The sequence below is a fragment of the Sorex fumeus genome, unplaced genomic scaffold (genome assembly GCF_029834395.1).
Source record: "Sorex fumeus unplaced genomic scaffold, SorFum_2.1 ptg000064l, whole genome shotgun sequence".
Classification (NCBI taxonomy): domain Eukaryota; kingdom Metazoa; phylum Chordata; class Mammalia; order Eulipotyphla; family Soricidae; genus Sorex; species Sorex fumeus.
The window spans coordinates 601,729-626,832 of NW_026606121.1; the positions used below are offsets into that span (position 1 = coordinate 601,729).

General features: G+C 64.7%; 2 protein-coding genes across 5 annotated transcripts; one reads left to right on the forward strand and one right to left on the reverse strand.

Moving 5' to 3' along the window:
- Positions 1 to 678: 678 nt before the first annotated feature.
- Positions 679 to 9,058, reverse strand: NYAP1 (neuronal tyrosine phosphorylated phosphoinositide-3-kinase adaptor 1). Of its 3 annotated transcripts, none has more exons than XM_056128256.1 (7): positions 8,926 to 9,058; positions 7,584 to 7,735; positions 6,222 to 6,580; positions 4,270 to 5,757; positions 3,227 to 3,442; positions 2,909 to 3,018; positions 679 to 1,031 (listed from the first exon to the last, which is right to left on the reverse strand). In XM_056128256.1, exons 2-7 carry the CDS (start codon positions 7,649 to 7,651, stop codon positions 774 to 776), a joined length of 2,499 nt encoding a protein of 832 aa, XP_055984231.1. In that variant the 5' UTR covers positions 7,652 to 7,735; positions 8,926 to 9,058; the 3' UTR covers positions 679 to 773. The 3 variants fall into 3 exon arrangements, with proteins under 3 accessions (XP_055984231.1, XP_055984232.1, XP_055984233.1); XM_056128257.1 differs by lacking the exon at positions 8,926 to 9,058 and adding an exon at positions 8,668 to 8,838; XM_056128258.1 differs by lacking the exon at positions 8,926 to 9,058 and adding an exon at positions 8,585 to 8,613.
- Positions 9,059 to 13,339: 4,281 nt separating this feature from the next.
- TSC22D4 (TSC22 domain family member 4) lies at positions 13,340 to 23,913 on the forward strand. Of its 2 annotated transcripts, none has more exons than XM_056128259.1 (5): positions 13,340 to 13,767; positions 14,213 to 15,258; positions 17,976 to 18,148; positions 22,992 to 23,040; positions 23,236 to 23,913. In XM_056128259.1, the coding sequence occupies exons 2-5, from the start codon at positions 14,494 to 14,496 to the stop codon at positions 23,443 to 23,445; spliced, it is 1,197 nt and encodes a 398-aa protein (XP_055984234.1). In that variant the 5' UTR covers positions 13,340 to 13,767; positions 14,213 to 14,493; the 3' UTR covers positions 23,446 to 23,913. The 2 variants fall into 2 exon arrangements, with proteins under 2 accessions (XP_055984234.1, XP_055984235.1); XM_056128260.1 differs by having other exon boundaries at positions 22,995 to 23,040.
- The last annotated feature ends 1,191 nt before the right edge of the window (positions 23,914 to 25,104 follow it).

The following is a 25,104-nucleotide window of genomic DNA, read 5'->3' on the forward strand; positions in this document are numbered from 1 at the left end:
TCCGGGGTGAGGGGGGCTAGAGCCACCGGGAAACAAAAGCAGCTGAGTTTAGGATTGTTAGTCTTTTAATATATTATTCTGAAAAGAAAGGAATTAAAAAAAAGTTCCTGACATCTCTTTTGATTTTTAATTTAAATAAATACCCTGCCCACCCACCTCCCGCTAAAATGTCCCTCCTTCCCCATCAGCCCCCCCGCGTCCCTGGTGCTAGCCCCTCACCCCAACACTAAATTAGATGCCTGCTTCCAGCAGGCTCTGCTCCCTACCACATCCTGCCAGCTTGTCCTCCGGCCGCTCCCTAGCATCGGGGAAGGCGGGCACGGTGGGGCCCCGGGGCCTGGGAGACTGTGCAAATTTGGTTCCCTTGAATTGCCCACGATTCCCCACTCGCAGCTCAGGAGGAGGCAGGAGGACTCAGAACAGCCCTGCCCGCTAAAGTCAAAACCACAGAACAACCCGGTGCCCCCGCCCCGACTCTCTCAAAGAGCCGCCAACCGCTCACGCCCCCTTCCTGCGTCCGCCCGCCCCCTTTCCGCCCTCGCCCCGCCCCCTTCCCCATGCTGACCAATGGCTTGGCCTTTGCCCTCCCGGGAGGCGGGGTCGACCAGGCTCAGTGGGCGGGGCCGAGAGCCGAGGGCGGGGCCCGGGCGCCCGTCCTCCCCTCCCCCCCCACCTGTCCCCTCACGTCCGGGGCTGCACCTGGCACCCCGGGGCGCAGGGCTGCGGTCCTCCCACCCCGGTCCTTCGAAGGTCCCTCCAGCAGGGCCAGCGCGTCAGATGGCAGTGTCCCAGAGGACCGTGTGCTGCCGGCGGCAGGGCGGGGTGCCCGACTTGCGGGGCTCGGGCCCGCGCCGCCAGCTGGGGAGGATGGGCATGCTCTCCTGCTTGCACAGGCCGCGCTCGGGCCGCTGGCGCGCCTTGATCTCCTTGCACACGCAGCGCTTGCGCTCGATCACCTCCAGCAGCTTCCCGTCGCGCTCGCGGGCCGGCGGGGGCGCCAGGGGTAGCGGCAGCGGCAGTGCGGGGTGGGTCTGCAGGGAACAGACGGAGCGTCGGGGTGACCCGCCTGCCCGACGTCCCGAGTTCGCTGGCCAGATGTGTGCCCTCCCCTCCCCCACCCCACCCCCACCCCCACCCCGGGCTGGGGCCGTGGAGGGATCCGTGGAGGAACCGTGTGCCCAATGCCTGGCGGGGCCTCTCTGGACAAAGTGGGGTGGCTTTTAGTTGGCTGGGGTGGGATCACACCAGCGGGCTCCCCTACTTGGTGCCACCACCACCCACCCCCTTCCCCGGGCCTTTTAAAAACGGGATTTTTTGGTTTTTAATACTTTCGGGCTACACCTGCAATGCTCAGGGCTTACTCCTGGTTCTGCACTCAGGAATCACTCCTGGCCCAGCTTGGAAGACTCTATAGGATGCTATGGATGGATCCTGACCCAACCATGTGCAACTCCTACTATTGCTCCAGTCCCCCAAACTGTTTTTGTTTGTTTTTTTAATGGGGCCACAGTGACTGTATAGCAGGTGGGAATTTGCCTTGAACTCAGCCTCTTGATTTTGATCCCTGACACCACATATGGTCCTGTCTCCCCGCCCCGCCATCCCCCCAGACCACCAGGAGTGACTTCTGGGCAATGGTACAAGGGGTGACATTGACAATCAGGGTTTGATCTCCATCTCCCCATGACCTCTGTCACAGTCATCCCTGAGTACAGAGCCAAGAGTAAGCCCTGAGCACCACCAGGTGTGGCCTCTAACCCAAAGCCAAACAAAGCACTGGCTTTTGGGTCAAGTGATGGTACAGTGGATAGGGCACTTGCTTTGCAAGCAGCAGACCTGGGTTCAATCCCTAGCACCCCATACGTTCCCCTGGGCCCTGTCAGGAATGATCCCTGAGCCCCGCAAGTATGACCCCAAAAACAAAAGCAAAAAAAAAAAAACAACCCTGACTATTCAGCAGCCTGCGATTTTTTGGATTAGAATCCCCAGAGGAGTTCTTTTTCCTAAATGTACAAGAATTTTCCTGCGTGGGGCTGGAGTGATAGCACAGCGGGTAGGGTATTTGCCTTGCACACGGATGACCCGGGTTCAATTCCCAGCATCCCAAAGGGTCCCCTGAGCACCGCCAGGAGTAATTCCTGAGTGTAGAGCCAGGAGTAACCCCTGAGTATCGCTGGGTATGACCCAAACAGGAAAAAAAATTTCCCTGTGCTATGGGCAGCTCTGGAGGATCTCCAAGGAGCCCGGCCAGCCGGCAGCCCAGAACCACCAGCAGCCCCCAGGACCCCGCCTCCACCCCTGCACGCTTATCTCTGGGGCTGCAGTGCACTGTATGTAGCCACAGAGTAAAGTTCAGAGGCTCAGGCTTCCATCCCTGCACCAGCCACCTGCAGCCACCACCCCGCCTCTTTCCCGGGGGTCCCACACAGCAAAGTTCCCAGGAAGGCCGAGGTGCCACCACTGGGATTTGAACTTGAGAACTCATACTTGGGCTGGGGACAGGTGGCAGGACAGAGGGCAGGCTGTGTGTGGAGGAGGCCTGGTCCGATGTCTAGCGCCACAAATCCCCAAAGCATGGTAGGGAGTAACTCCCCGAGCACTGAGCACTGCCGAGAGTGGCCTCCCCCCAAAAAAGACAAATGAAAAAGAACTCATGCTTAACAGCCAGCACTTTAGCCGTTGAGCCTCCTTGAAGGGTCTCCCAAGCAGTGCTGAGGGTGTTTGGGTCTTGGGGAGTCCCCCCATACTGGGTCCAACTATGCAGGCCTGATGGGGGCAGGGTGGGGGAAGGCAGGGGTCTAACTGGGGGTACAGCAAGACACTCCAGCCCTTGCAGTCATGTCCCTGGCACCATACTCAGGCCTTCACAAAGCAAAGCCAGCCCCGGGGGGCTGCTCTTCCTCCTCACCTGGCTCGGGGGGTCCCTGGGCTGGCTGCAGGGTCGGGGTGTGTGGAGTGCGGCCTGCCGGACGCCAGAGGTGGAGGCGGAGCGCCCCAGGCGGTAACCTCCCGTGAAGTCTGCAGTGGAAGGAGCAGGGGTGAGGAGGGAAGGGGCACCCAGCTTCCACCTGCCCTCCCCAACCCCCTTCCCAGCTGCCTTGGCATTCTCCCGCGAGGAAAGAGGGGCTGAGATGCCAGGGTGGAGGGCCCAGGACGTGGACCCTGGAGCTGTCCCTCCCGTCCATGTAAAGTGCCCAGGGGGGAGGGGGGAGGCGGGAAGGGGCACCTCCGTTGCGGTGGCAGGCGGGGAAAGTCCGGCAGGGAACCGGCAGTGCTGTGCGGCTGCCCCCGCGCTCTGTTCCGTGGTGGATCCTGGCCAGCAGGCCCTCAGCTCCCTGGCTCCTCACGGGGATCCCCGATGCCAAGGCGCCCCGATCTTCCTGCTCTGCCTTGCCGGGTCCCTCGGTGCTGCCGTTCCAGGCCCGGGCACTGTCTTCCGCCTCTGCTGGGGAGCAAGGAGAGCTCAGAGCACTGTACTGAGAACACAGGGAGGAGGCCTGCGGCCACCAGCTCCCGGAGAAGCGGCTGTTCGCTGTGGGGGGGGGCTGTGGGGGAGGGGCCTCCTGCACGTTCCTAGCACATACACACCCCACACCGCTCCCTTCCTTTGTGCCCCCTGGTATCCAGCCCTGCACTGGAACTCATGGCTGTTTGCCATCTTTACCACTGGTCAGGGGGCATGTGGAGGGTGGGGGGGTCTCCTATCTTCATCTTAGCGTCGAGCCCCTCCAGTTCCAGATAGGGGCATCCGCTGAATTGGCAGCCAGGGGACCTTCTCCTGGGGAAGGGGGGGTGAATTCGCCATCCTGAGCAGAGGGAACCGAGGGGCTCTGGCGGGGGAAGGGCAGCCTAGGAGCGAAGCTCATCTCAGAGAGAGTGGGGCTGGCAGAGCATCGCGTTGCCAAGCAACGGTAGGGGCCTCCCTTCAGCTCCCTCCTGTCTGCATGGGTTGCCATGGTAACAGCTGGGAGGCAGCTGTGTTTAGCTCGGGTGTGTGCGCAGGCTCACAAACACGCACCCCTGCAGCCCTGGGAAGGGAGGGGCAGGGGGCCAGGGCAGGACAGGGTGGGAGGGGGCGTCGGCTCTTGGGGTCTGAGTCTGCACAGTCCCCTAGCCTGGTGTTTTCTGCGGTGCAGACCATCTGCACCAGCCTCCATCTTCCGGTCTCCCAGAAAAGTTCCGAGGACAATGGGCTGTTCCTTCCAAATAACCTCTCCGGCGCTCCCCCCAAAAGCTTCGTGGGCACCCCTGTCCCCACCCTTCACTCACTGTCCAGCTCTTTCGTCTTGCGCCCTCCGTACAGGACCTTCCGCTGCAGTGCCCAGCCGGCCCCAAATGCCGCGGCTCCCACCTCTTCCTCCTCCGGGGTGGCCGCGCTGGCGATGACGTGGGCGCAGGAGATGCTAGCAAAGGCACCCCCATCGGTCCCTGGCTCCTGCAGCTGGATGTTGACCATGGGGGACGGGGCCCCCAGGCCACAGCCCTTGTTCAGCACCCCCCCGGCCTTGAGGCTCTCGTAGGCAGGGGGTCTCTTGAGCCCAGCAGCTGCAGCTGGGTAGGTCCAGAGGGGAGTGAGGGGGCCGGCCGTGGGGTCCGGGAGGCTGTGGGGGGAGGCCAGGCAGGCGCGGTGATGGAGGGCCCCCCCGTGGGGGCTGGACTTTCCGGGCACGGGGGGCCTGGCACTGGCACACAGCACACTATGGAGCATGGCCATCTCCTCTGTCTTGGGTTCCCCGGCGCCCAGGGGCAGGCCAGCAGGCAGCACGGAGTGGGTGGTCACCTTGACGGCGGAGTAGACCATGGTGTACGACACGGCCTTGTCCTTGGGGGCGGCGGGCAGCAAGGCGGCCGGGGCAGTGGGGGCTGCCGGCGCCCCCGCTGCCTTGGGGTAGATCATGCTGTGGGAGTTGGGGAGCTCGCGCTGTCCCCGGGGCTGGCCAGAGCCCTGGGGTGGCAAGGGCGTCGAGTGGCTCCGGGCCCGGCCCGAGGGTCCCAGCAGCAGCAGGCTGGCGGCGGGTGGCGGCGGGGGAGGCGTCTCCCGCTCCCGGGTAGGCACTTGGGGAGCCGGGGAGGTGCCCGCTGGCTCCTTGGCGTGGCAGAGCACGGGGAGCCGCGAGACCCCGTCGCCCGGGGTGCGGGAAGCGGACTTGGCTTGGGGGAAGGCCAGGAGTGGGGGCCGGTGTTGGAGCAAGTTGGGGAACGGCGGGGGGATCTCGCACGGCGTGGTCTTGGTGGGCGTCCCATCCCTCCGGCTTGGGAGGGCTGAAGCTGGCCGGCGGTGGGCGTGCGGGTGCAGGGCGGGGGGCTGGTGTGGCGAGGGGGTGACCGTCAGGGGCGGGACACCGGCGGCCCGGCCTTCCCCGGCCTCCTCAGCCAGGGGGTACTTCATCTCCTCATAGATGGCCTCACTCTCCTCCGAGTCCGAGTCGGCGCCGGCGGGAGGGGTGGGTCCCCCGGCCCCCAGAGGGGGTCCAGCCAGGCCCCCCGAACTTCGCCCTCCTCCCCGGAAGACGTCCCCCACCATCTCGATGTACACGGGTTCCTCGTCCTGGGCACCCACCTCGGGGTCCCCGCCCAGGCAAGACCCTCTGCTGAGGCGCTGGAGGGGCAGGTTCGGCCCTCGAGAGGAGGGGGCCGGGGGGCCGGGCTCGTCGAGGGAGACCGACAGCTGCGTGTTGGGGCTCCGCCTGGGTTTCTGCGGAGGAACCTTCCGGCTAGACTCGCGGTCACGGGCTTCGGGGGGCGGCTTCTGGGTACCTGGGAGAAACGAGGCTATCGGTGGGGGTGGGAGCGACCGACCGGGAGAACCTCTTCTTTGTTTCTTTTGGGGGGTTACTCTGGGCCTGGTGCCGGGGGCAGGGGTCACTCGCAGTGGGGCTGGGGATCAACCCGGGTCACCCACATGCCAAGCCCGTGCTCAGCCCCTCAAACCTGGACCCGTGTCTGACTCTTTGTCTCCCTGGTAAGTTCACCTCACAATGTGAAGCCCCCACATTTCTTTTCGGCTGCTAGGCCCCCTGCCCTGCACACAAAGCCCGCGACCCGCGGCTCCGACCTTCACCTGCCCCAAGGCCGCCCCTTTCCAAGAGTGGGCGCCCGGGACTCCCCCACCAACATCCAAGAATGGTCCATCTCAAGCCCATCATAAAGGAGCCCCCCTGTGCTCTGGGAACGGAGCCTGACCCCCTTGGCCCAGGAAGAGCCCTTGGGTGGCGTCTCACCTGCTTTCTTGCTGGGCGGCGTCTCTGCCCCCGACGGCCCCGTCATGCTGAGCTTGGTGCTGGGGTGTCTGCGGGGCTTGGTGGGGGGCCTGCGGGTGCTGCTGTCCTCCGCCAGGCCCACGCTGCCGCCCCCGTGCCCACCGCCCACAGCGTCCATGCTGCCCACCGAGTGGCAGGACAGGGAGCGCGGGGCCATGGCGCTGCGGCAGGGGTGCGGTGTGTGCTCCTGGGACGCGGGCATGGTCATGAAGCCCATCCTGAGCGAGCGGCGCAGGGAGGCGATGTCCCGGGCTCGGACAGCGGGCCCCGCGCCGGCCCCAGGCCCGGGCGGGCCTGCCGGGGGCACCTCCTTACCGGAGCTGGGGAGAGGCGGTCAGGGGCCGGGAGGTCAGGGCTAGGCCTGGGCTCCCCTGCCACCCCCATTGGACAGGTGTGACCGCTGTGGGGACAGCGGGTCTGGAACAGAAACAGAAGCTTCGGGCAGAACCGGAATCCCTGAGGGGGGCAGGAAATTAGGGCCCAGAGCAGAGCTAGTGGCACCTGGACAGTGAGCACGGCATAAGGGAGGGGGCCGGCACGGGGGGGGGGGCGGGGGGACTGGGGGGCAAAGGTCCTGCCCCCACTGGCCGCTGCTCCTTCCAGGCCCGGCCTCACCCCAACCCACTTGGCCAGCAGCGCCTCTTTCCTCCTCCGTCCCCCACACCCCTCCCAGGCTCACCCCAACTCCTTCTCTGTCCCTGAGCACTGGTGTGGGGGGCGGCTGGCGGGGAAGCGGGGAGGGCGCTCATTAAGGGCCTGTCTGCTAACCCTTCATTAGGGAGAGATCACTGCAGTGACGGCTCTGATTAATCTAATTAACAACAAGAATTAAACTCCACACAGGCGCGGGGGGAGCGGGCCAGGAGGCAGCTCTGAGTCAGGCTCAGGCGAGGCTCTGCCATCAATGGGGGAAGGAGGGGGTGCGGGGAGGCCCCGGGCAGGCAGGAGAGGAAGAGTAGGCCAGGGGGGACCCCCGGCGCCGCTGCTCTGCATGGCTCTCCCCTCTCCACCCCCCCATCGGCTCTGATGGCCCCCACATGATCCCACCTTCCGGCCTCGGGGGCCACCAGGACCTGCCTCCCCCAAGGTCGGCTGAGGGGAGCACCCCCCCCCACCATGGCACCGAGGCCAGCACAGGGGGGAGGGGACTCAGGAAGGAGTGACTTGGGTTTCTGGGGACACGGGGAAGCTGCGGGGTCTTCCTGAGCAGCAGGTCCCTAAGAAGCAGGGAATGGGGTGGGGCTAGAGTGCGGTCACGGTCAAGTCGCATCTGTGGGACCCGGGGCAGGAGAGCAGAGAGGGCCGGAGGGGCTATGGCCTTACCTCCTCTTGGCCTCGTCTTCCCTATGCTGCCTCCACTCCAGCTTGGTTTTCCGGTACAGGAGGTTCATGTCGTGGGGCAGGCGGTGGGGGCTGGGGGTCCCTGCTCAGCGCCACCAGGCCTGGGGGGCGGCCCTCACTGGGTCCCCGATCCACTTGGGGGAGGATGGGAAGGGGGAAAAGGAAAAAGAAAGACGTGGGGTGGGGGGGGCGGGCATGAATGGGGGAGACAGGTCAGAGAGAGGGGAGCAAAGACGTGACTTGGGGGCCCCACGGCCGGAGGCCCCCCACAAGCCCGGCCTTTCGGACCTACGGTCAGCGAAGCGACACACACACACAGAGGGCCACGGGCAGAGTCCCACACAGCCCGACAAAGGTGTGGGAGCCGGCGCCACACTCAGAGCTGCCATCCACACAGACTGCCATCCTGTAAATATATCCCGGGCTGCACGCAGCCACCCGGCCTCACCACCAGCACACACGCCCTGGGACACACAGACCCGGCCGCCGCCGACAGAGGCGCAGACACCCCGACAGGCAGAGGTAAACACAGACACACACACACAGACATAAACACCGCCGACACACCCACAGCACAGCCTCACACACACATGGGCTGCTGGCGCCGGACAGACCTGGACAGACCTACAGACAGGGGTCACGCGGGGCCTGCTGGCGCATCCTGGGCCCCACTATGGAAGGGGGAGCCAGACTCCCACCCCTTCTGGGGCCCCGAGGCCGGTGGGGGGGGGTTGTCACGAGGGCTGGAGGGAGGGTGGGGACTGTGCCTGGCCACCGACAATGCCACCCATCCGTCTCGCTCCATCCCCTGCGGTGCCACTTCCAAGCGCCCGGCCGGGCCTCCACCCCATCCCTGCTAGCTGGCCCCTGAGCGCGGGCCTCCGCCGGCCTCCCCAGCTCGCCACCGGGCCGTCACCTTATCCCGCAGGCCGGTCCCCGCCCCTCGCTCCCGGCCGGGGGTCTCCAGCGGGCCCCCCGCGCACCTCCGGAGCTGCGGCCTCCATACCTGCCTGGCCTCCCTCCCCCCCGCCCCCATCAGCAGTCTCCTCTGCGCCCCGGATCTCACCTCTCCCGGGGCGCCCCTCCTCACTGCCGTCCTCTCCCGCCCCTGCGTGCTCCAGCCCCGGCCCGCTGCATCCCCTTCTGCATCCGAGGACCCGGGGGTCCCGGGCACCCCTCCCCTGCGCCCGGTCCGGCTCCCCCGGCTCCCGCGGTCTCTCGCCCCGCCAATCCTCCCCGGCCCTGCTCGCCCACCCCCCTCCCCGCGCCCCGCGCCCATCCCACCTCCCCGCACCAAGCCTCCCCAATTTCTCCATCCCCATACCTGGCCTGCCGGGCGCCGGCCCCCCCATACCGGGCTCCGCCCGGAGCAGGAGGGAGGAGGAGAGACCGAGCGGCGGGGGGGAGCGGCCTGGGCCCTGCCGCAGAGACAGCCCCGCCTCCGGGCCCGCCCCCAGACCCGCCCCCGGCCCCAAACCCACCCCCCACGCCCGCCGAGCGGGGCCGCGCCGCCGGGCCGGGCGGGGGCTGCCGGGGGCTCGCGGGGAGAGCGGGGTGGGGAGGGGGAGGCAGGGCGGGGTGGCAGCGGGGAGGGGTCAGGCGCCCGCTGCTCGCCGCCCCTCGCCCCCGGCTCCCCGGTGCGCCGCCGGCCTCGGGTCCGGGGCGCGGCGCGGCGCCCCCCAGCGGCTGTCCGGGGAGCGCACCCCGCGTCGGGCCGGGCCCCGGGCTGCGGCTGCGGGGCGCCGGGTGCAGTGAGGCGGCGAGGCCGGCAGGGGGGGGCCGCTGCCCGGGACCGGGGGTGCCCGGCCGCGCGGCCCGCGGCGCCGCTGCCCAGCAGGGGGCGTGCTCCGGGGTGCCGCGCCCCTCCGGCCCGCCGCCCCCCAGGACCCGGGAGGGCCCCGCGCTGCGGGCCGCGGGGTGCAGCCGCCTCTCCCCGCAAGCTCCCGGGCGCCCGGACCTTGTCTCACTGCCGGGGACCAAAGTCTCCCGTCCCCGTAACCTTTGATTCTGCCGACGCACGCCCGCTCCTGGACACACCCGGTCCCACCGCCGACCGCGACCCCCCGTGGGCCTCGTGCGCTCGCCCCCAACTCATCAGCGAGCGATTTCCCGGGAAATGACTCGGCCGCTTTTGGCTGCAGGTGTGTCTGACCACAAAGGGCACCTCTCCGAAAGGGTCCACGTGATGGTCCCCAGAGCCCGTGGACCCCGGCTTTACCTGACCGTCTGCAGGTGCGCGGTGTGGCCGCAGGCAGAGGTGTCTGATCGCTCCCCGACTCGGGAAACAGTGGACTGATGGTGTTTTTTCTAAACTGTCATTGCCCCATTCATGTGCCCTGGCAGGCAAGAGGACACCTTGGAACATGCACCTGTCCGTTTTGTGATCGAATATTTGTTTGGTTTTGTTTGTGGGGCCACACCCAGCGATGCTCAGGGTAAATTCCTGGCTTTGCGCTCAGGGATCGCTCCTGGTGGTGCTGGGGGACCATATGGGTGCCGGAGATGGAACTGGGGTCAGCCACGTGGCAAGGCAAACGCCCGCCCCGCTGTCCCATGGCTCCAGCCACGTGACTGAATATTCATTCGTTCAAAAAACATTCGAGGGGCTGGAGCAATAGCACAGCGGGTAGGGCGTTTGCCTTGCACGCAGTCAACCCGGGTTCGATTCCCAGCATCCTATATGGTCCCCTGAGCACCGTCAGGGGTAATTCCTGAATGCAGAACCAGGAGTAACCCCTGTGCTTCGCCGGGTGTGACCCAAAAACCAAAGAAAAAAAAAAAACAAGAAAAACAAACATTTGAGAGGCTGGAGCGATGATACAGTGGGAAGGACGCTTGCTTTGCTGGCCACATACTTGGGTTTTATTCTCAGCACCCCATATGGTCCTCAGGGCCCTGTCAGGAGTGATTCCTGAGTGCAGAGCCAGGAGTGAGCCCTGAGCACGCCAGGTGTGGCCTAAAAGGAAAAAAAAAATTAACATTCTGAGGACCATAGACCCAAAGGAGTGAAAGTGGGTGCCCACTCTCAGGCCGTGGGAAAGGGAGGTGCAGAGACAAGTTCTGAATAGTTAGTATCAAGTCAGCGCCAGCGAGGAGGGCGGGGAGCCGGGCAGGACCTTGCCCTCAATATTGCTGAGCCGCAGGGAGTTGGGGGTGTGTGGGAGGCAGCTTCCTGGACCTCACTGGCTGGGCTGGCGGTCAGCTCTGGTAGTCATTGTTAGCAGGGAGTGAGTGCAGATGGGTTGAAACAAAGAGATAAACGTGGGGGTGCGGACAGGGGGAGGGGTGTGTCACATGTTTTTGTTGCCTAATCCTAAGGATTGGTTAAATGTCCTCATGAACTAAAGCTGAGGGGTGTTAGTCCATGTGACCCACGTTTAATTAGAATCTATTCTTTGTTTGGGGGTCACACCTGGCAGTGCTCAGCGATCACTCCTGGGGGTGCTTAGGGGACCTTCTGTGGCAGCAGGCATTGAAGACACGTCGGACACGCGCAAGGTAAGTGCCTTCCCTGCTGTACTGTCACTCAGGCCCCTGATTAGAAGCTGTTTCTTTGGAACCTGGGTGCAAAGACCCATGGTTGTCCCTTGATGTGGATTGACTAACATGAATCCTCCAGGCATCAGGAGATATGAGAGGGGTGGAGCACACGCCCCATGTATGTGAGGCGTGTTCGATCCCTGGCACATCCTAATGTCTGGTCTCTCCCACCAATTACCCCCACACCAGCACTACAGAGCGTGGCTCCTGTGAAAGAATTCCCATGGGTCCGGAGAGAGAATACAGCAGGGAAGGCGTTGGCCTTGCATGCAGCAGACCCAGCACTAAATACTGTCCCCCAGCCAGGTTACCCTTGAGCATTGCCAGGTATGACCCAAAAAGAAAAAAAAAATCTTAAGTAATAATAAAGGCAGCACTGCCAGGTTGTAAGCACAGACGAGATTGGCAAAAAATAAAAATTCTGGCAGAATTCAGTTGAGGGAGGGACCTTAAAACAAAAATGAAAGACAGAGAGAAAAAAAGAAAAAGAAAGAAAGGGAAGGAAGGAAGGCAAAAAGAATGAAAATATAGGGCTGGAGCAATAGTACAGTGGTTAGGGTGCTTCCCTTGCATGAGGCTGACCTAGGTTCAATCCCCAGCATCCCATATGGTCCCCTAGAGCACCGCCAGGAGTGATTCCTGAGTGCAGAGTCAGGAGTAACCCCTGAGCATCACTGGGTGCAGGCCAAACACACACACACACACACACACACACACACACAAAGACAGACAAAGAAAGACAAAGAAAGACCGAAAGACAAAGAAAGGAAGGAAGGAAAGAAGGAAGGAAGGAAGGAAGGAAGGAAGAAAATGCAGTAGAAGAGTCAGAGAGATAGTACAGCCTTGCATGAAGACAACCTGGGCTCAATCCACAATGACCACATATGGCCCCCCAGGATCCTTGAGTGCAGACCAGGGGTAAGCCCTGAGCACAACTGGGTCTGACTCAAAAATCAAAAAGAGAGAGCAAGAAAAAAAGAGATGGAGGTTTTAATTTGTCACACCCAGCACATAGTAGGCCTGTTGTGGATATATCTCATTGCTGGATAATGAGCAAGGAACGCTGGGAGGTCGGGAGCTGCTATTGGCTGATCTGGGTGACCCGGTTGCACGTTGGTGTCTTCATGGCTTCTGATGGGGAGTTGGGGGGGAACAAGGACAGGCTGCATGTGAGGTGTGACCCAGCTCCACTACTGACGACAGCTTTCTGAACCTCCTGGCTCTTGATTTCCACACGGAGCCAGGGGAATGACCTGGCTGGGCCTTGATTCAAACACTCCAGCACAAGAGAGCGAAGATACCAGGCAATAGGGCAGGGGAGGGGGCTGAGGGCCCAAACAGACACGAAATAAATGAACACAAACTAGAAGACGAAGCAAAAGCTCTGGGCGGGGAGGGAGGAAACAGATGAAACACGTTTGCCCGTGAGTTGAGAGTTGTTCAAATTGCATTGGTTGGGGGCGGGGATGCCGGGGAGATGGGCAGGGCATTGGCCTTGCACGCAGCTGACCAGCTGACGGACAGGGGGCTCCATCCCCACAACCCCAGCCGCCCCCCCTTCTTACTCCCCCGAGTCCCGTGAGGAGTGAGCACCGAGCCGGGAGGAGCCTCGGAGCACCCCGGGTGTGGCTCCAAGCCCCGCTTCAAGCGGCTGGACGGAGGCCTGGGAGCTCACGGTGCCGCGTTCCACTTGGGGCCTGTCGGAGACGTGCCACGGGAAACCACATTTAAAAAAAAAAAAAACCCAGGAGAAACAGGCCTTTCCTCCCCAGACACTGCGGCAAGCGGCGCGCGCGCGCGGCCGGGCCGAGCACCCTAACATCTGCTTTCGGGGCGCTTTCGGGGCGCTCCCGGTATCGCTCCGGTTAAGTCTCCGCCCGGCCCTCCGGGGGGGACCCGCAGGCCAATGGCAACGCAGCGCCTCGGCCGGGGAGTCCGCGGCCGCCCGGGCCTCCCTCCCCTTCCCCGGGCCCGGGCCCCGCCCTCCGCGCCGAGCCCGGCTGGGGCCCGGCAGGTGTGGGGTTAAGCGCGCCCGGGGCACCCCCGGGCCCCCCGCCCGGCCCCAGCGCACGCGGCGGCGGCGGCGGCGGGCCTGGCCTGGGGCCAGCTGGCCGGGAGCCCCAGGAGGCAGAGAGGGCGGAGGAAGAGGGGAAGGAGGAGGAGGAGGAGGAGGAGGTGGAGGAGGAGGAGGAGGAGAGGAGCAGTCAGCAGGCCGGAGGAGGCAGGACTTCCTGGTGTGGGGGTTGTCAACAGCCCGAGAGAAAGCCCGACACCGAGGCCCGGGGCGCCGACGGCCGGAGCTGGACGCGGCGGGGCCACGCGGGGCGCGCCCGGAGACGCCGGAGGCCCCGAGAGCCGGCCGCCACCCGGACGATCGGGCGCGCGGGGCGCCGAGCCGCCCCCTTCCGCGTCGCTCCCGAGACCCCCGGCACTTCCGAGGCGGCGCCCGGCGCGGCGGGGAGGCGGGGGCGCGCGCGGGGAGCGCCAACTTCGCGCGGCGATGCCCGGCGGGGCGACGCGCGGCCCCGGAGCAGGACGGCGCGGCCGCTGAGCGCCGCTGGGGCCGCCCCGCCGAGCCGCCGGGTGGCCGGGACCCGGGCCGGCGCGCCGGCCGCCGCCGAGAGAGGTAGGGCTCGGGCGCGGGCGCGGGCGCGGGCGCGGGGTCGGGCGCGGCGCGGCGGGGCGGGGCGGGGCCTAGCCCCCTCCCCGCCCGGGGATGCGGGGAGCCCGGCCCGGGTCAGCCGGCGGACTGGCTTCCCCGCCGCCCCCCTGCTCCGTGGCCAGGCTCGCGAGGACACTCCCGAGCGTGAGTTCGAATCCCAGGCGACAAATGCCCGCCCGGAGTGTCCCCCCGCCCCGGGCGCTGGTCTCTCTCCGTCTCTCTCTTGCCTGTCTCTTTGTCTCTGGGTGTCTGGCGGTTCCCCCCCCTCCCCCGTTCTGCTCCCCAGAGAGGAAGCCCCGGAGGTGGCCTGCCCAGTGCTGGGTTCCCTCTCTCTCCCTCTTCCTCTCCCTCTCCCTCTTCTCTCCCGCTCCCCCCCTCTCTCTCACTCGCTCTCTCGCTCTTTTTCCAGTTTGCAAACTCAGCTCTGGAGCCCGCCAGCGACGACAGCCGGAAAAACCTGCCCCTGAGGTCCCCTCCCGCCGCCCTCCCTGCTCGCCCGTCACCAGCCAGGCACCCCCAGTTCCCACAAGGCCCTCCCGCCATGTCGGACCCAGACGTCCCCCGGGGCCCTGATGCCCCTGCCATGTGGCCCCCCTGTTCCAGGGGCGCCTGAGCTCTTCCTCTAGGACCCCAGCCACCCCCACCCTCCCTGCCCACCTTGGCCCAAGTGCCGAGTGAGCCCCAGAGACCATGAGTGGCGGCCGGAAGAAAAGTAGTTTCCAGATCACCAGCGTCACCACGGACTACGAGGGCCCGGGGAGCCCCGGGGGGTCCGAGCCCCCCACCCCACCGACCCCCGCTGCACCCCCGCCCCGCCTGCCCAACGGAGAGCCCGTCCCAGAGCCAGGGGGCAAGAGCACCCCGAGGAACGGCTCCCCGCCTCCCGGGGCCCCTGCCTCCTCCCGCTTCCGGGTGGTGAAGCTGCCCCAAGGTCTGGGGGAGCCCTACCGGCGGGGCCGCTGGACGTGTGTGGATGTTTACGAGAGAGACCTGGAGCCCCCCACCTTTGGCCGCCTGCTGGAGGGGATCCGAGGGGCCGCGGGGGGCACCGGGGGCCGCTCTCTGGATTCCCGGCTGGAGCTGGCCACCCTGGGCCTGGGCGTCCCGACCCCGCAGCCAGGCCTGACTCAGGGCCCGACCACCTGGCTCCGCCCGCCCCCCAGCTCCCCAGGACCTCAGGCCCGCTCCTTAACCGGGGGGCTGGGCCAGCTGGGGGTGCCCGCCAAGGCCAAAGCGGAGACACCACCCCTGTCAGCCTCACCACCGCAGCAGCGCCCCCCAGAGCCCGGGCCTGGGGGCAGTGCGGGCACTTCCCGGGCCGCCACGCCCCAGCCCTCCCTGAAGGTGGAAGTGGAGTCTGGGGGCTCTGCCGGGGGCACCCCTCCCCTGTCCCAAGCCAAGGATGGAGCCGTGCGGCTAAGAACGGAGGTGGTGGCGCCAGAGGAGATGGGGCAGGTAAGCGCTGGCTTCCGGGGCGGGGAGACACTGAAGGCTGTGTGGTTGCGGGAGCCCCATCCTGGACCCGGCCAGGACCACCACGCGGCCCCCATCGGTCAGGGGCCCTCCCCCCCTCGCCCCGGGAATGCACGTGTCTTTGTTCCCCTCTGGGTACCATCTCAGCTGAGGTTCTTCCGGTCTGGTGGGGGGTGCCCAGCCCCCCCACCCCAATTCATGGCAGGCTGCCCCCACCACCACCACCTTGTCCTGCTCCCCAAAAAACTGCTCCTAGGAGTTGGGGTCTCTGGAGGAGAGGCAGGAAGCTGGCATCCCCACCCTGAGTTTGCATTGTACCCCCTCTCCAAAGCTGGAGGCTTCGTCCTCCAATCCAGCCGCAGCCCCAAGTTTGTCCTAAGCCCAGACTCAGAGCACTAGGTCAGGGGGTAGAGGGAGACCCAGGGGATTGGCTGGGTGGTCCCTCTGGTCCCCAGCTGTCTGTCTGGGCCCCCACGGAGAGGGCTGGATGAGGGGCGCCTGAGAAAGAGTTAAACTCTTGAGCAGGGGCTTCCTGTCTCCAAAAGAGGAACCAGCGGGGGTTGGGGGGCCAGGGGGCAGGATGCCCGGGTCATCGTGGGGGAGGTGGAGTCTGGGTCCCGGAGGAGAGAGTGACCCCTGCGAGGCGAGGCGGGGAGGCCCATGAGGATGGGAACTCGCCTCCTGGCCTTGGGCACAAACCACGGTATAAAAATAGCCGGAGTCTGGGCGTCTGGGCCCTGTCAGGACCGGTCGGGACCGGCTCCCCCGCCCCCTCCGGACTCACACCCCTCCTGCCCCCCCTTGCCTCCGTTCCTCCCTCGGGAAAAGATGGGGGGGTCCCCGCATGCTTCCTGAACACCCAGTTCTGCTGCCTCTGCGCTTCTCTCTTGCCCGGGCCTCCCTGGCCAGACCTAGCCCTCTCACTGGCCCCTGGCCTGCCTGCAGCACCCCCCTCCCCCCACAGGAGGACGAGGGCACCGCCAGGGCCCCCTTCTTCTGCTCTCCCTGTTCTTGGCTTTCTTAGAAGCTGGGGCCTTCTGGGGCCTCACAGAGGCGTCTTGTTCCTATGCCCCCCCCCCCCTTTGGGCTGTGTCTTGCCCACGCTCCACCTCCCCCCGGCCGGAGCAGCAGCTGGATTTCACCTGAGTCCCCAGGAGTCTGCGAGGCTGGTGTGGGGGCACAGAGGGGCCCCCTTTCTGAGGGTTCATTCATTCTACAAATAGCTATTGGTCAGTCCTGGGTTCCGTTCCCCTGGTGCTTACCTTCCAGCGGCTGAGGCAAAAATACACCCACTTCAGCTCAGGTTAGGGGAGGGGGGGGGGATCCGTCTGTGCAGTGGGGGTCCAAGGAAATGACATTTGAGTGGCTTTTATTTATCATAAATTATTATATTTTGCCCTCCCGTTGATCGTCGATTTGCTCGAGCGGGCCCAGTAACGTCTCCATTGGAGACTTTGTTGTTACTGTGTCTGGCATATCAAATACTCTCGGTAGCTTGCCGGGCTCTCCGAGAGGGGCGGAGGAATCGAACTCGGGTCGGCCATGTTGGCCGCTTGTAAGGCGAACACCCTACCCGCTGTGCTATCGCTCCAGCCTATATTTTGGGTCACTGGTCTGGAGCGATAGCATAGCGAGTAGGGCATTTGTCTTGCACGCGGCCAACCCGGGTTCGATTTCTCCGTCCCTCTCAGGGAGACCGGCAGCTCCTCGTGGCGCTTGTGATATGCCAAAAATGGTAACAAGTCCCACAATGGAGACGTTACTGGTGCCCGCTCAAGCAAATTGATGAACAATGGGAGGACAGTGCTACAGTGCTATTTTGGGTCACACCCAGCGATGCTCAGGGGTTACTCCTGGCTCTGCACTCAGGAATTACTCCTGGCGATGCTTGGGGGACCATATGGGATGCTGGGGATCAAACGCCCTGCCCGCTGTACTATCGCTCTAGTCCCTTGAACGGCTTTTAGAGGCCCGGTTGGGGCCTGAACAGTAGTACAAATGGGAGGGTGTTGTGCCTTGCACGTGGTCAACCCGGGTTCGATTTCTGAGACCTCAGATGGTCTCCCTAGCACGGCCAGGAGTGAACACAGAGCCAGGAGTTAGCCCTGAGCACCTCTAGGTATGGCCTCAAAACAAAAATTAAAAAGTCAGGCTGGGGGGGACTGGAGCGATAGCACAGTGGGTATGCAGTTGCCTTGCACGCAGCCGACCCGGGTTCGATTCCCAGCATCCCATATGGTCCCCCGAGCACCGCCAGGAGTAATTCCTGAGTGCAGAGCCAGGAGTAACCCCTGTACATTGCCGGGTGTGACCCAAAAAGAAAAAAAAAGTCAGGCTGGGACTGGGAGCTAAATTCAGAAGGTTGGAGCTCACCACTGAGCACTGTGCTGGGAGTCAGCATAGTGACTGGGGTTGGCTCAGATGATACGACTGTGGGACCTGACTTCAAGAGAGGTGGCCCTCAAGGCCCTTTATTAACATAGTAGTGAGGGGGTCTCAGCTCAGCCCATGGAGGGGTGTAGGTCAGCTCTCATACCCCAGGGGTCCGCCCTCCGAGGCCTCGGGATGGAGGACATTTCCCAGGCCCCTTCTGCTGCCTTCCCGAGCTAAGGGTAATGGGTCTGGGGAAGGTGGTGTGAAGGACAGGGGGAGGTGACCACGCCTTTTCCCATCTGTGATGTCTCGCCTCTCCACCCCAGGTGCCGCCAGTGCCCCTTGACTCCCGCCCCAGCTCCCCCGCCCTCTTCTTCTTCCCGGATGCCAGTCTGGTCCCCAAGTCGCCCGACCCCTTCGGAGCGGCCGCTGCCCAGAGCCTCAGCCTGGCCCGCTCTATGCTGGCCATCAGCGGCCACCTGGACAGTGATGACGACAGGTAGGTGGTCTCGCCCCCCAGCCCCCGGCTGAGGCCTCGGGAAACTCCCCTCAAGGTGAACTCATAGCAGCCCTGGATAGCATGGTTTGGGGGCCCCGAGGGCTGGGGGGGACACACATCCGAGACTTGCCACGCTGTGAATTCTACAGTCTTTAGGACTAAGAATCGAGGGGCTGGAGTGATAGCACAGCGGGAAGGGCGTTTGCCTTGCACGTGGCTTGACCCGGGTTCGATTCCCAGCATCCTATATGGTCCCCCAAGCATGGCCAGGAGTAATTCCTAAGCGCATGTACCAGGAGTAACCCCTGTGCATCGCTGGCCAAAAAACAAGAACTAAGAATTGGTACCTGAGTGACAGCATAGCGGGGAAGGCACAGGCTGTGCACGTGCCAACCCGGGTTCGATTTCTGGCGGCACCCCATAGCATCCCCTGAGCCCCTCCAGGAGTGATCCATGAGTGCAGAGCTGGGAGTCACCCTGAGCACCACCAGGTGTGGCCCCAAAACAAAAGGCAAAACCAAAGATGAGCTAGGAGCAGGGTTTGGGTCTCTGGGCCCCGATGAAGGCATTTTCCTGTGCCCAGGTGGGCCTCTGGCGGCCAGCCAGCAGGGCCAAGGCTTCTACCCCTGGGGTCTGAGCACTGGGGACCGAGACGCCCCGCCCACGTGCAGCCCAGCTCAGAGCAGCCCGGGACCTTCGGAGTTCTCCCATGCAGGGGACAAGCCTTGGGCTGGAGGGGCGGCAGAACTTCCCGTTTCAGGGTTTCAACACGGGGCTGTCGGGGTGGGAAGGGAGGGACGCAATCGCATGCAGATGGCTCCGCGCGGCCTTCTGGCTGAGCACTGATAGCAGCCCCGGCCTGGGGAGCCACCGCCGCTGTTTGAGGGGGAGGAGTGGGACTTCCTGTGTGGGGCCTTCCAGGGGAGGGACTTCCTGTATGGAAGGAAATGGGGGGGCCGTCCAGGACTGGGCTGGGAGTTGGTGGGTGCTTCCCTTCCCCCTTCCCCCATCAGAGGCTGAGTTCTCTGGAGAGGGAGAGACTGAGGGCCCTGTGGGGGGCCATGGGGAACAGGGACACATTAGGGCTGGGCTGGGCGGCTGCTGGGCTCTGGAATGTGAGGTGTGAGGTCGGCCAGGGTCGCCCAGCAGAGTCACCTGCCTGCCCTGTGGCTGCTATTCTCAGCTCTTCCCACCCACCCCTCCCTCTGGGGTGCGGCCTTGGCCAGAGCGCCCCTCCTCCCCCTCCTCCCCTGCTCAGCGGGCCGCTCCCTCCCTCCCTCCCTCCCTCTGTCCCACCCCCTCTATGCACCCCAGCCTGACCCCAGTCTGACCGGTCCCTCAAGCCTCGCCTTGCTGGGCCAGCGGGTTTGGGTTGGGCCACCCCCTTCTTGGCCCCCTGGAATGGGGTGTGAAGCCCCCACTTCAGTGGCTCTGCTTGTGCCCAGCTGGTGAGAACACCAGCCAGCTGCAAGCAGGCCTGGGAAGCCTCCCTTTGGAGGCCAAGCTGGCTGGGGCCGGAGCCGGGATGGGAGATTGAGGCGTGCCTCTGACCCAGAGCAGAATCGGAGAAGCGGGGAGGGGGACTTTAGACACCCCCAGCACCTGGGTCTCTTCAGGCTGGTCCTTAGAAGGTGCGTGGGCCAAGGGGAAGATGGGTGGAGGGATGCGTGGGGGGTGGGTTGGTACAGATCTGGCGTTATAGAGAATGAACCCCAGGACTTGGGAACCCAAGTGAACAGTTGTGTCCCTTGGGTCAGGCGCTGCGGCTCCTTCTCACACATCTCTTAAGAGGCACCCCATAAACCACTTTTTTTTTCTTATTTTGGCTTTTTGGGTCACACCCGACCATACTCAGGGCTTACTCCTGGCTCTACACTCAGCAGTCACTCCTGGAGGTGCTTGGGGGACCATATGGGATGCTGGGGATTGATCCTGGGTCAACCACGTGCAAGACAAATGCCCACCCCGCTGTACTATGGCTCCGGCCCCAAGGCCCACATTTCTGATGAAAAGATGGAAGAGAGGAGGAGGAGGAGGAGGAGGAGGAGGAGGAGGAGGAGGGTTTGAGGAACTTGCCCAGGGGTACTGGCACCATGAGACCCTGGGTCGGAGCCCACAGCCGTGTCCTGCCACCGTCTCAGCTGTCCTTTCTCCTGGGACTGCAGGGACAGTTCTCCCAGGCTGGGCACATAGCCAGACTCCCTTGCACCCCCACCCCAAAGGCACCTGAGACCCAGGAGGAAGTCTCAGGCCCAACCCCCCGGGGCTCCTAGGCACATGTGGCTGTAGGATGGCCCTTGGCCTGCAGTCTCCGCCCCCCCCCCCCCCCCCCCGCCCTTTGTATCATCCACTGGATTGCGAGCTGGGTTCACTTGACCAGCCTTAGGGAATGAGGTGGACCCTGTGTCCCCCCAGGTGTGTCCTGAGCCCCAAACAACTCCAGTGGGCGCCACACACCGGCAGAGTCTGGAGCTCAGGGAGGTTCCTGCAGATGACGGCAGGGAATGGCGCGAAGAAAGGGCGTGTTCTGCTCCCCACCGGCTCCTCTTAGGCTTGTGATGAGGGTTGCCCCTTGCCAGCCATCCCCAAACTTCCTGCCCGGGAATTCCAGCGCAGTGCCCAGGAAGGGCCTGGGGGCCGGGACCCCATCACGTCTCAGTGTGAGCGTGGAAAAAGTCCCCATCTGAAGCGTCAGGCAAACAGGAGATAGTCATCTCACAGCCAACAAATGTTTATTGTTGTACTATTCCTTTATTTCTGGCAAGAGCAAGGCTCCTTCTCTCTCTTTTTTTTTTTTTAATTTAGTGAAACACCGTGAGGTACAGTTGTAGACTTACAAATTTTCGTGCTTGGGTTTCAGTTATACAACGATCGAGTTCCCATCTCTCCACCAGTGCCCATTCTCCACCACCACTGATCCCAGTATCCCTCCCACCCCCCCATCCCCCCATCCCATCCTGCCTCTGGCAGGGCACTCCCCCCTGTTCTCTCTCTCCTATTGGGTGCCGTGGTTTGCAAAAGAGGCATCGAGTGGCAGTCTGACAGTCGTTTTCGGTCTATAGTCTACTTTCAACATGCATCTCCCATCCTGGGCGGATCTTCCCAACACCCTTTATTTGGTGCTCCCTTCTCTATCTGAGCTGCCTTTACCCCTAGAGTGTGCAGCGAGCCTCCTTCTTGGCATCCTTGCCCCCATGCCCGCTGGGCAGAGCCAGTATTCTCCTTCCTGTGGATCTGCCCCTCTACCTCTCTGTCCTTGGGGTGCCGGGGCCCCCAGTCTGTCTTGGCTGGAAATAGCTGCTAACGGCCCTCGCCTAGCCAGCTGTCTGGGCGGCTCCCCTCAACCCCCAGCACCGGGGAGAATCTCCAGTGCCCTTCGGAGCTGCACCCCACCCCATCCTGGGCCTTCTTGGGGGCCTGGTCATCCCCTCTGTTCTCCACCTGTCCACACCTGCTGCATCTGAGCCGGGATGAGAAATGGAAAATTCCCAGCAGCCTCCTGCCCCCTGCCTGGCTGCATGGCCTCACCCAGTGTCACCTTGAGTGAGCGCTGGTCCCCCCCCCCCCCCCCAGGGAAGCAGCTTGGAGCCGACAGGCAGAAGAAGGGCTGGGTGCAGGATGTAGCTTGCGGGGCGCCTACGCAGAGCGAGCTGAGGACCGAGGGCACCTGGAGGCAGGTCAGGGGTGGGTCGGAGCCTGGGTGCGACCCCGCCCCCCAGCGGGGGCCTGAGTGATTAGGAATGAGCGCCTGGGCGGCCAGGGCAGGGTGCGAAGGCCTGTGCAGGCCTGCCGCAGGAGCCCACTGAAGGGAGAGCCAGGTGCTGGGACCCACGGGCTGGCCCTGGGGACCACTGAGCCAGGCTGGAGTCGCCCTCTGGTGGCCACTTGGCAAACTACCACCAGGCCTGCTCCAGGCCTCCTGCAGGGCGCGGGTACCTCCTAGGCCCCCTTCCTCTCTCCTCCGACCCATACCCGGACCCCAAACCCAAGACCTGAGAGGCAGCAGGGTGTCTGTTGCCATGGTTCCCATCCCCTGGGGGAACCCCGAGTGTGGGGTTTTGTACATGGGTTTTCCTGGCCCCTTGAAAGGCCAGCAGTTTGTGCTTTTGCATTCCTGCATCTGGGGGAGGGGATGATGGTGGGGTCAGAAGTCAGGGGCGGCCAGGGCTCCCCCACCCATGGCCCCTCCTGCCACCCACCCGACTCCCCCCTCCCGGCCCCCTCCCCTGTGTCTGGGCCGGGTGCCAGGGCGAATGGGGACACTGGCACTGCCCGCGGCTGGCAACTCCCGCCCACCCTGACGCTGGTGGGAGGGGGTCCCCGTGTCCCCGAGGAGCCAATCACGGCCAGGCTTTGCCTGGGGGGGCGGCTGTGTATATCTTCAGGGCAGTCCCCCCCACAGGCGCTGTCTCCTCTGCCCGCCTGGCACCGACAGGACCCCGCTCTGCCCCGGGGGGCTCTGAGCCCCCCAGGCAGCCCTTGGGAGACAGCGTCTGCCCTCGGGGATGGCCCAACCCGCAGTCTCTGTCAGGTCCCTGGTGTCCTCCTACGAGACGCGCACGGGGGCCACAGCCCCAGGGCCTCCCCGGAAAAGAGGCTGCGTCTCCTCTCCTTGCTCCCCGCGGGGGCCCTCCCCTATCCGAGGGGCCTCTGCACCCCCACCCGCCCGGGGCCTGGGGGTGCCCGGGCAGTGGCCCTCCTCGCGCCGGGGCATGGACAAGACCCTCCTGTCCCTGATCCTCTGCTGCCCCAGGTGCGGACGGGGTTGGGGAGCCCGTGGCTACTGGGCTCAGAGGCTGCCCCCCACTGACTGCCCCTCACCCCATCTCCCCCCTCTCTCCAGCAGCTCTGGAAACCTGGTGGGCATCGACAACAAGATCGAGCAGGCTATGGTAAGAGCAGCATAGCGGGGGTGGGGGGGTCCCCCTCCCCTGGAGAGTCCAGGGTCAGGATGCCCCGCTTGGCTGCCCCGGGGTCCCCGGCCCTCACTCCTGCCTTGCCCCGCGTCCCCCAGCCCTTGGGCTGCCCCTCGGGCTTGGGGAAGGGGCAGTGGCGGCATGTGACGTGGGTCGCCCGCCGCTCTGCAGGACTTGGTGAAGTCGCACCTCATGTTCGCGGTGCGGGAGGAGGTGGAGGTGCTGAAAGAGCAGATCCGGGAGCTGGCGGAGCGGAACGCGGCGCTGGAGCAGGAGAACGGGCTGCTGCGTGCCCTGGCCAGCCCCGAGCAGCTGGCCCAGCTGCCCTCCGGGACTCTGCCCCGCCTGGGACCCCCCGCGCCCAACGGGCCCTCGGTCTGAGCCCCCCTACCCTCACAATGTGCCTTTGGGGGTGCCCCCGCTGCCACCCCCACCCTATGCAGCTTTAATGCCTCCTGGACCCCCAGGGTTGGGGGTTGAAGGCACAGACTTGGCCTGGTCCCCTTCGTTATTGTCCCCCGCCCCCCCCTACATGTCCCCAGAGTCCCCAGGAGCTGGGCTGGGCTGTCCCCTGGCATCCGCATGGAAGGGGAGGACTTAAGGACTGGGGTGTCAAAGAGCGCATCCCCCCCTGCCCCATCCTGAGGTGCTCCGGAAGCCCAGCGGAAGATACTGGGGGGAGTCGCGGGCCCCCAGGAGATCCCCCCCTCCCCCCTCCCCTCTTTCCCTTGCTGCACCCCTCCTCTGCCCAGGGGAGGGAGAATGGACAGTATCTGGAAGTTCTGGGATTCAGGTTGTTATGAAAATAATAATTATAATTAAAACTTCTGAAGAAACTTGAATGTGAAGCTTGGAATCTCGCTGCTTGTTCCAGGGGAGCACCCCCCCATCCCCCAAGGCTGGCTGTGCCCCTCAAGGCCGCCTCTCAAATGGGGAAGGTCCCGGAGGCTGAGAGCAGTCCCAGGAGGTGGGGGTGGGGGGCAGGGTTGCCCAGGGTGGGAGGCTGGCGGCCTGGGTCCTGGGAAGGGCCAGGCCGGGCCAGGCTGCGGGAGGGAGAGGGGCGTGTGCCCACGTGCTGGGGGCACCAGGGGAACAATGAGGCCTTTGGAGATTGTGCCGGACCCACCTCCCGCTTCCCAGCGTGTCCCCTCTGTGGGCTGGATCCGGGTGGCTGCGTGGGGGCAGGGCGGGGGGCCCTGAATGGTCCTCTTGTCTCTGCACTGGGTGTGGGCCAGGTTCCCGGGCACACGGCGCCCTTGCCAGCCTGGCCTGGCTCCTCCGCGGCCTCCACCCCTCCCCGCCAGCCTGGGTTCCGGCCAGGCCTGGAGGCAGGTAGGGAGAAGCACCCCATCTAGTGGGGAAGGGGGGAAGCAGAGAAAGACGGGGCAGGCTCCCCCACCTTACAGACCTGAGATGCAGGCCTGGTCTGGTTCGGTGGCCCTTCTGGACCTGTGCATCCCCCTCCCACCGCCCCCCCCTCCCGAGAGGTGGTACCGGCAGTACCAGGAGTTGACCTCGCCTGCGGGGCACCGCTGTGAGGTGAGGGGGGCAGAGGACACCCCACAAAAATCCCACTGGCCGGCAACCTCCCGCCTCCACAGAGCTTGGTTCTGGGGGTCCCGAGAGCCTTGGGGGGTGGGGTGGGGCGGGGTGAGGGCCAGGTCAGGCTCACAATGGGCTAGAACCTTCCCTCCCTCAGATTCTTTTCTGTTTCAACTCCTCTCCCTGCTCAGGGAGGGGAGGAAAGCCCAGGACGTGTATTGGGGGGGCGTCGTGACCCCTCCGCCCCCAACCGCCCTGCGTCTCCCGTGGTGCTGGGCTCACTGGTCTCTGATCCCCCTTCCTCGCCCCCTTCCCAAATGCTGCTTCTGTCCTGCACACGCGGCCCTGGTGTGGTGCAGCAGGTACCGTGGCAGGGATGGCGTTCTTCATGAGGATCTTCCACTGGGTTTGGAAGAAAATCACTGGCTGGGTGAGTTCAGGGATGCTCCCTCCTGGGGCGGAAAAGGGGTCCCACCGCAGCCCCCCAACACTGGCCTT

What these genes read in the sequence shown, in the direction of transcription:
- NYAP1 (XM_056128256.1), bottom strand. Translation starts at nt 7,651, where the DNA reads ATGAACCTCCTGTACCGGAAAACCAAGCTGGAGTGGAGGCAGCATAGG. An exon ending in CAAGACGAAAGAGCTGGACA is followed by an intron (nt 3,443 to 4,269) that starts GTGAGTGAAGGG and finishes GCTCCCCAGCAG; the next exon opens with AGGCGGAAGACAGTGCCCGG. An exon ending in CGCCTGCCACCGCAACGGAG is followed by an intron (nt 3,019 to 3,226) that starts GTGCCCCTTCCC and finishes CTTCCACTGCAG; the next exon opens with ACTTCACGGGAGGTTACCGC.
- TSC22D4 (XM_056128259.1), top strand. Translation starts at nt 14,494, where the DNA reads ATGAGTGGCGGCCGGAAGAAAAGTAGTTTCCAGATCACCAGCGTCACC. An exon ending in CTGGACAGTGATGACGACAG is followed by an intron (nt 18,149 to 22,991) that starts GTAGGTGGTCTC and finishes CCCTCTCTCCAG; the next exon opens with CAGCTCTGGAAACCTGGTGG. An exon ending in ACAAGATCGAGCAGGCTATG is followed by an intron (nt 23,041 to 23,235) that starts GTAAGAGCAGCA and finishes GCCGCTCTGCAG; the next exon opens with GACTTGGTGAAGTCGCACCT.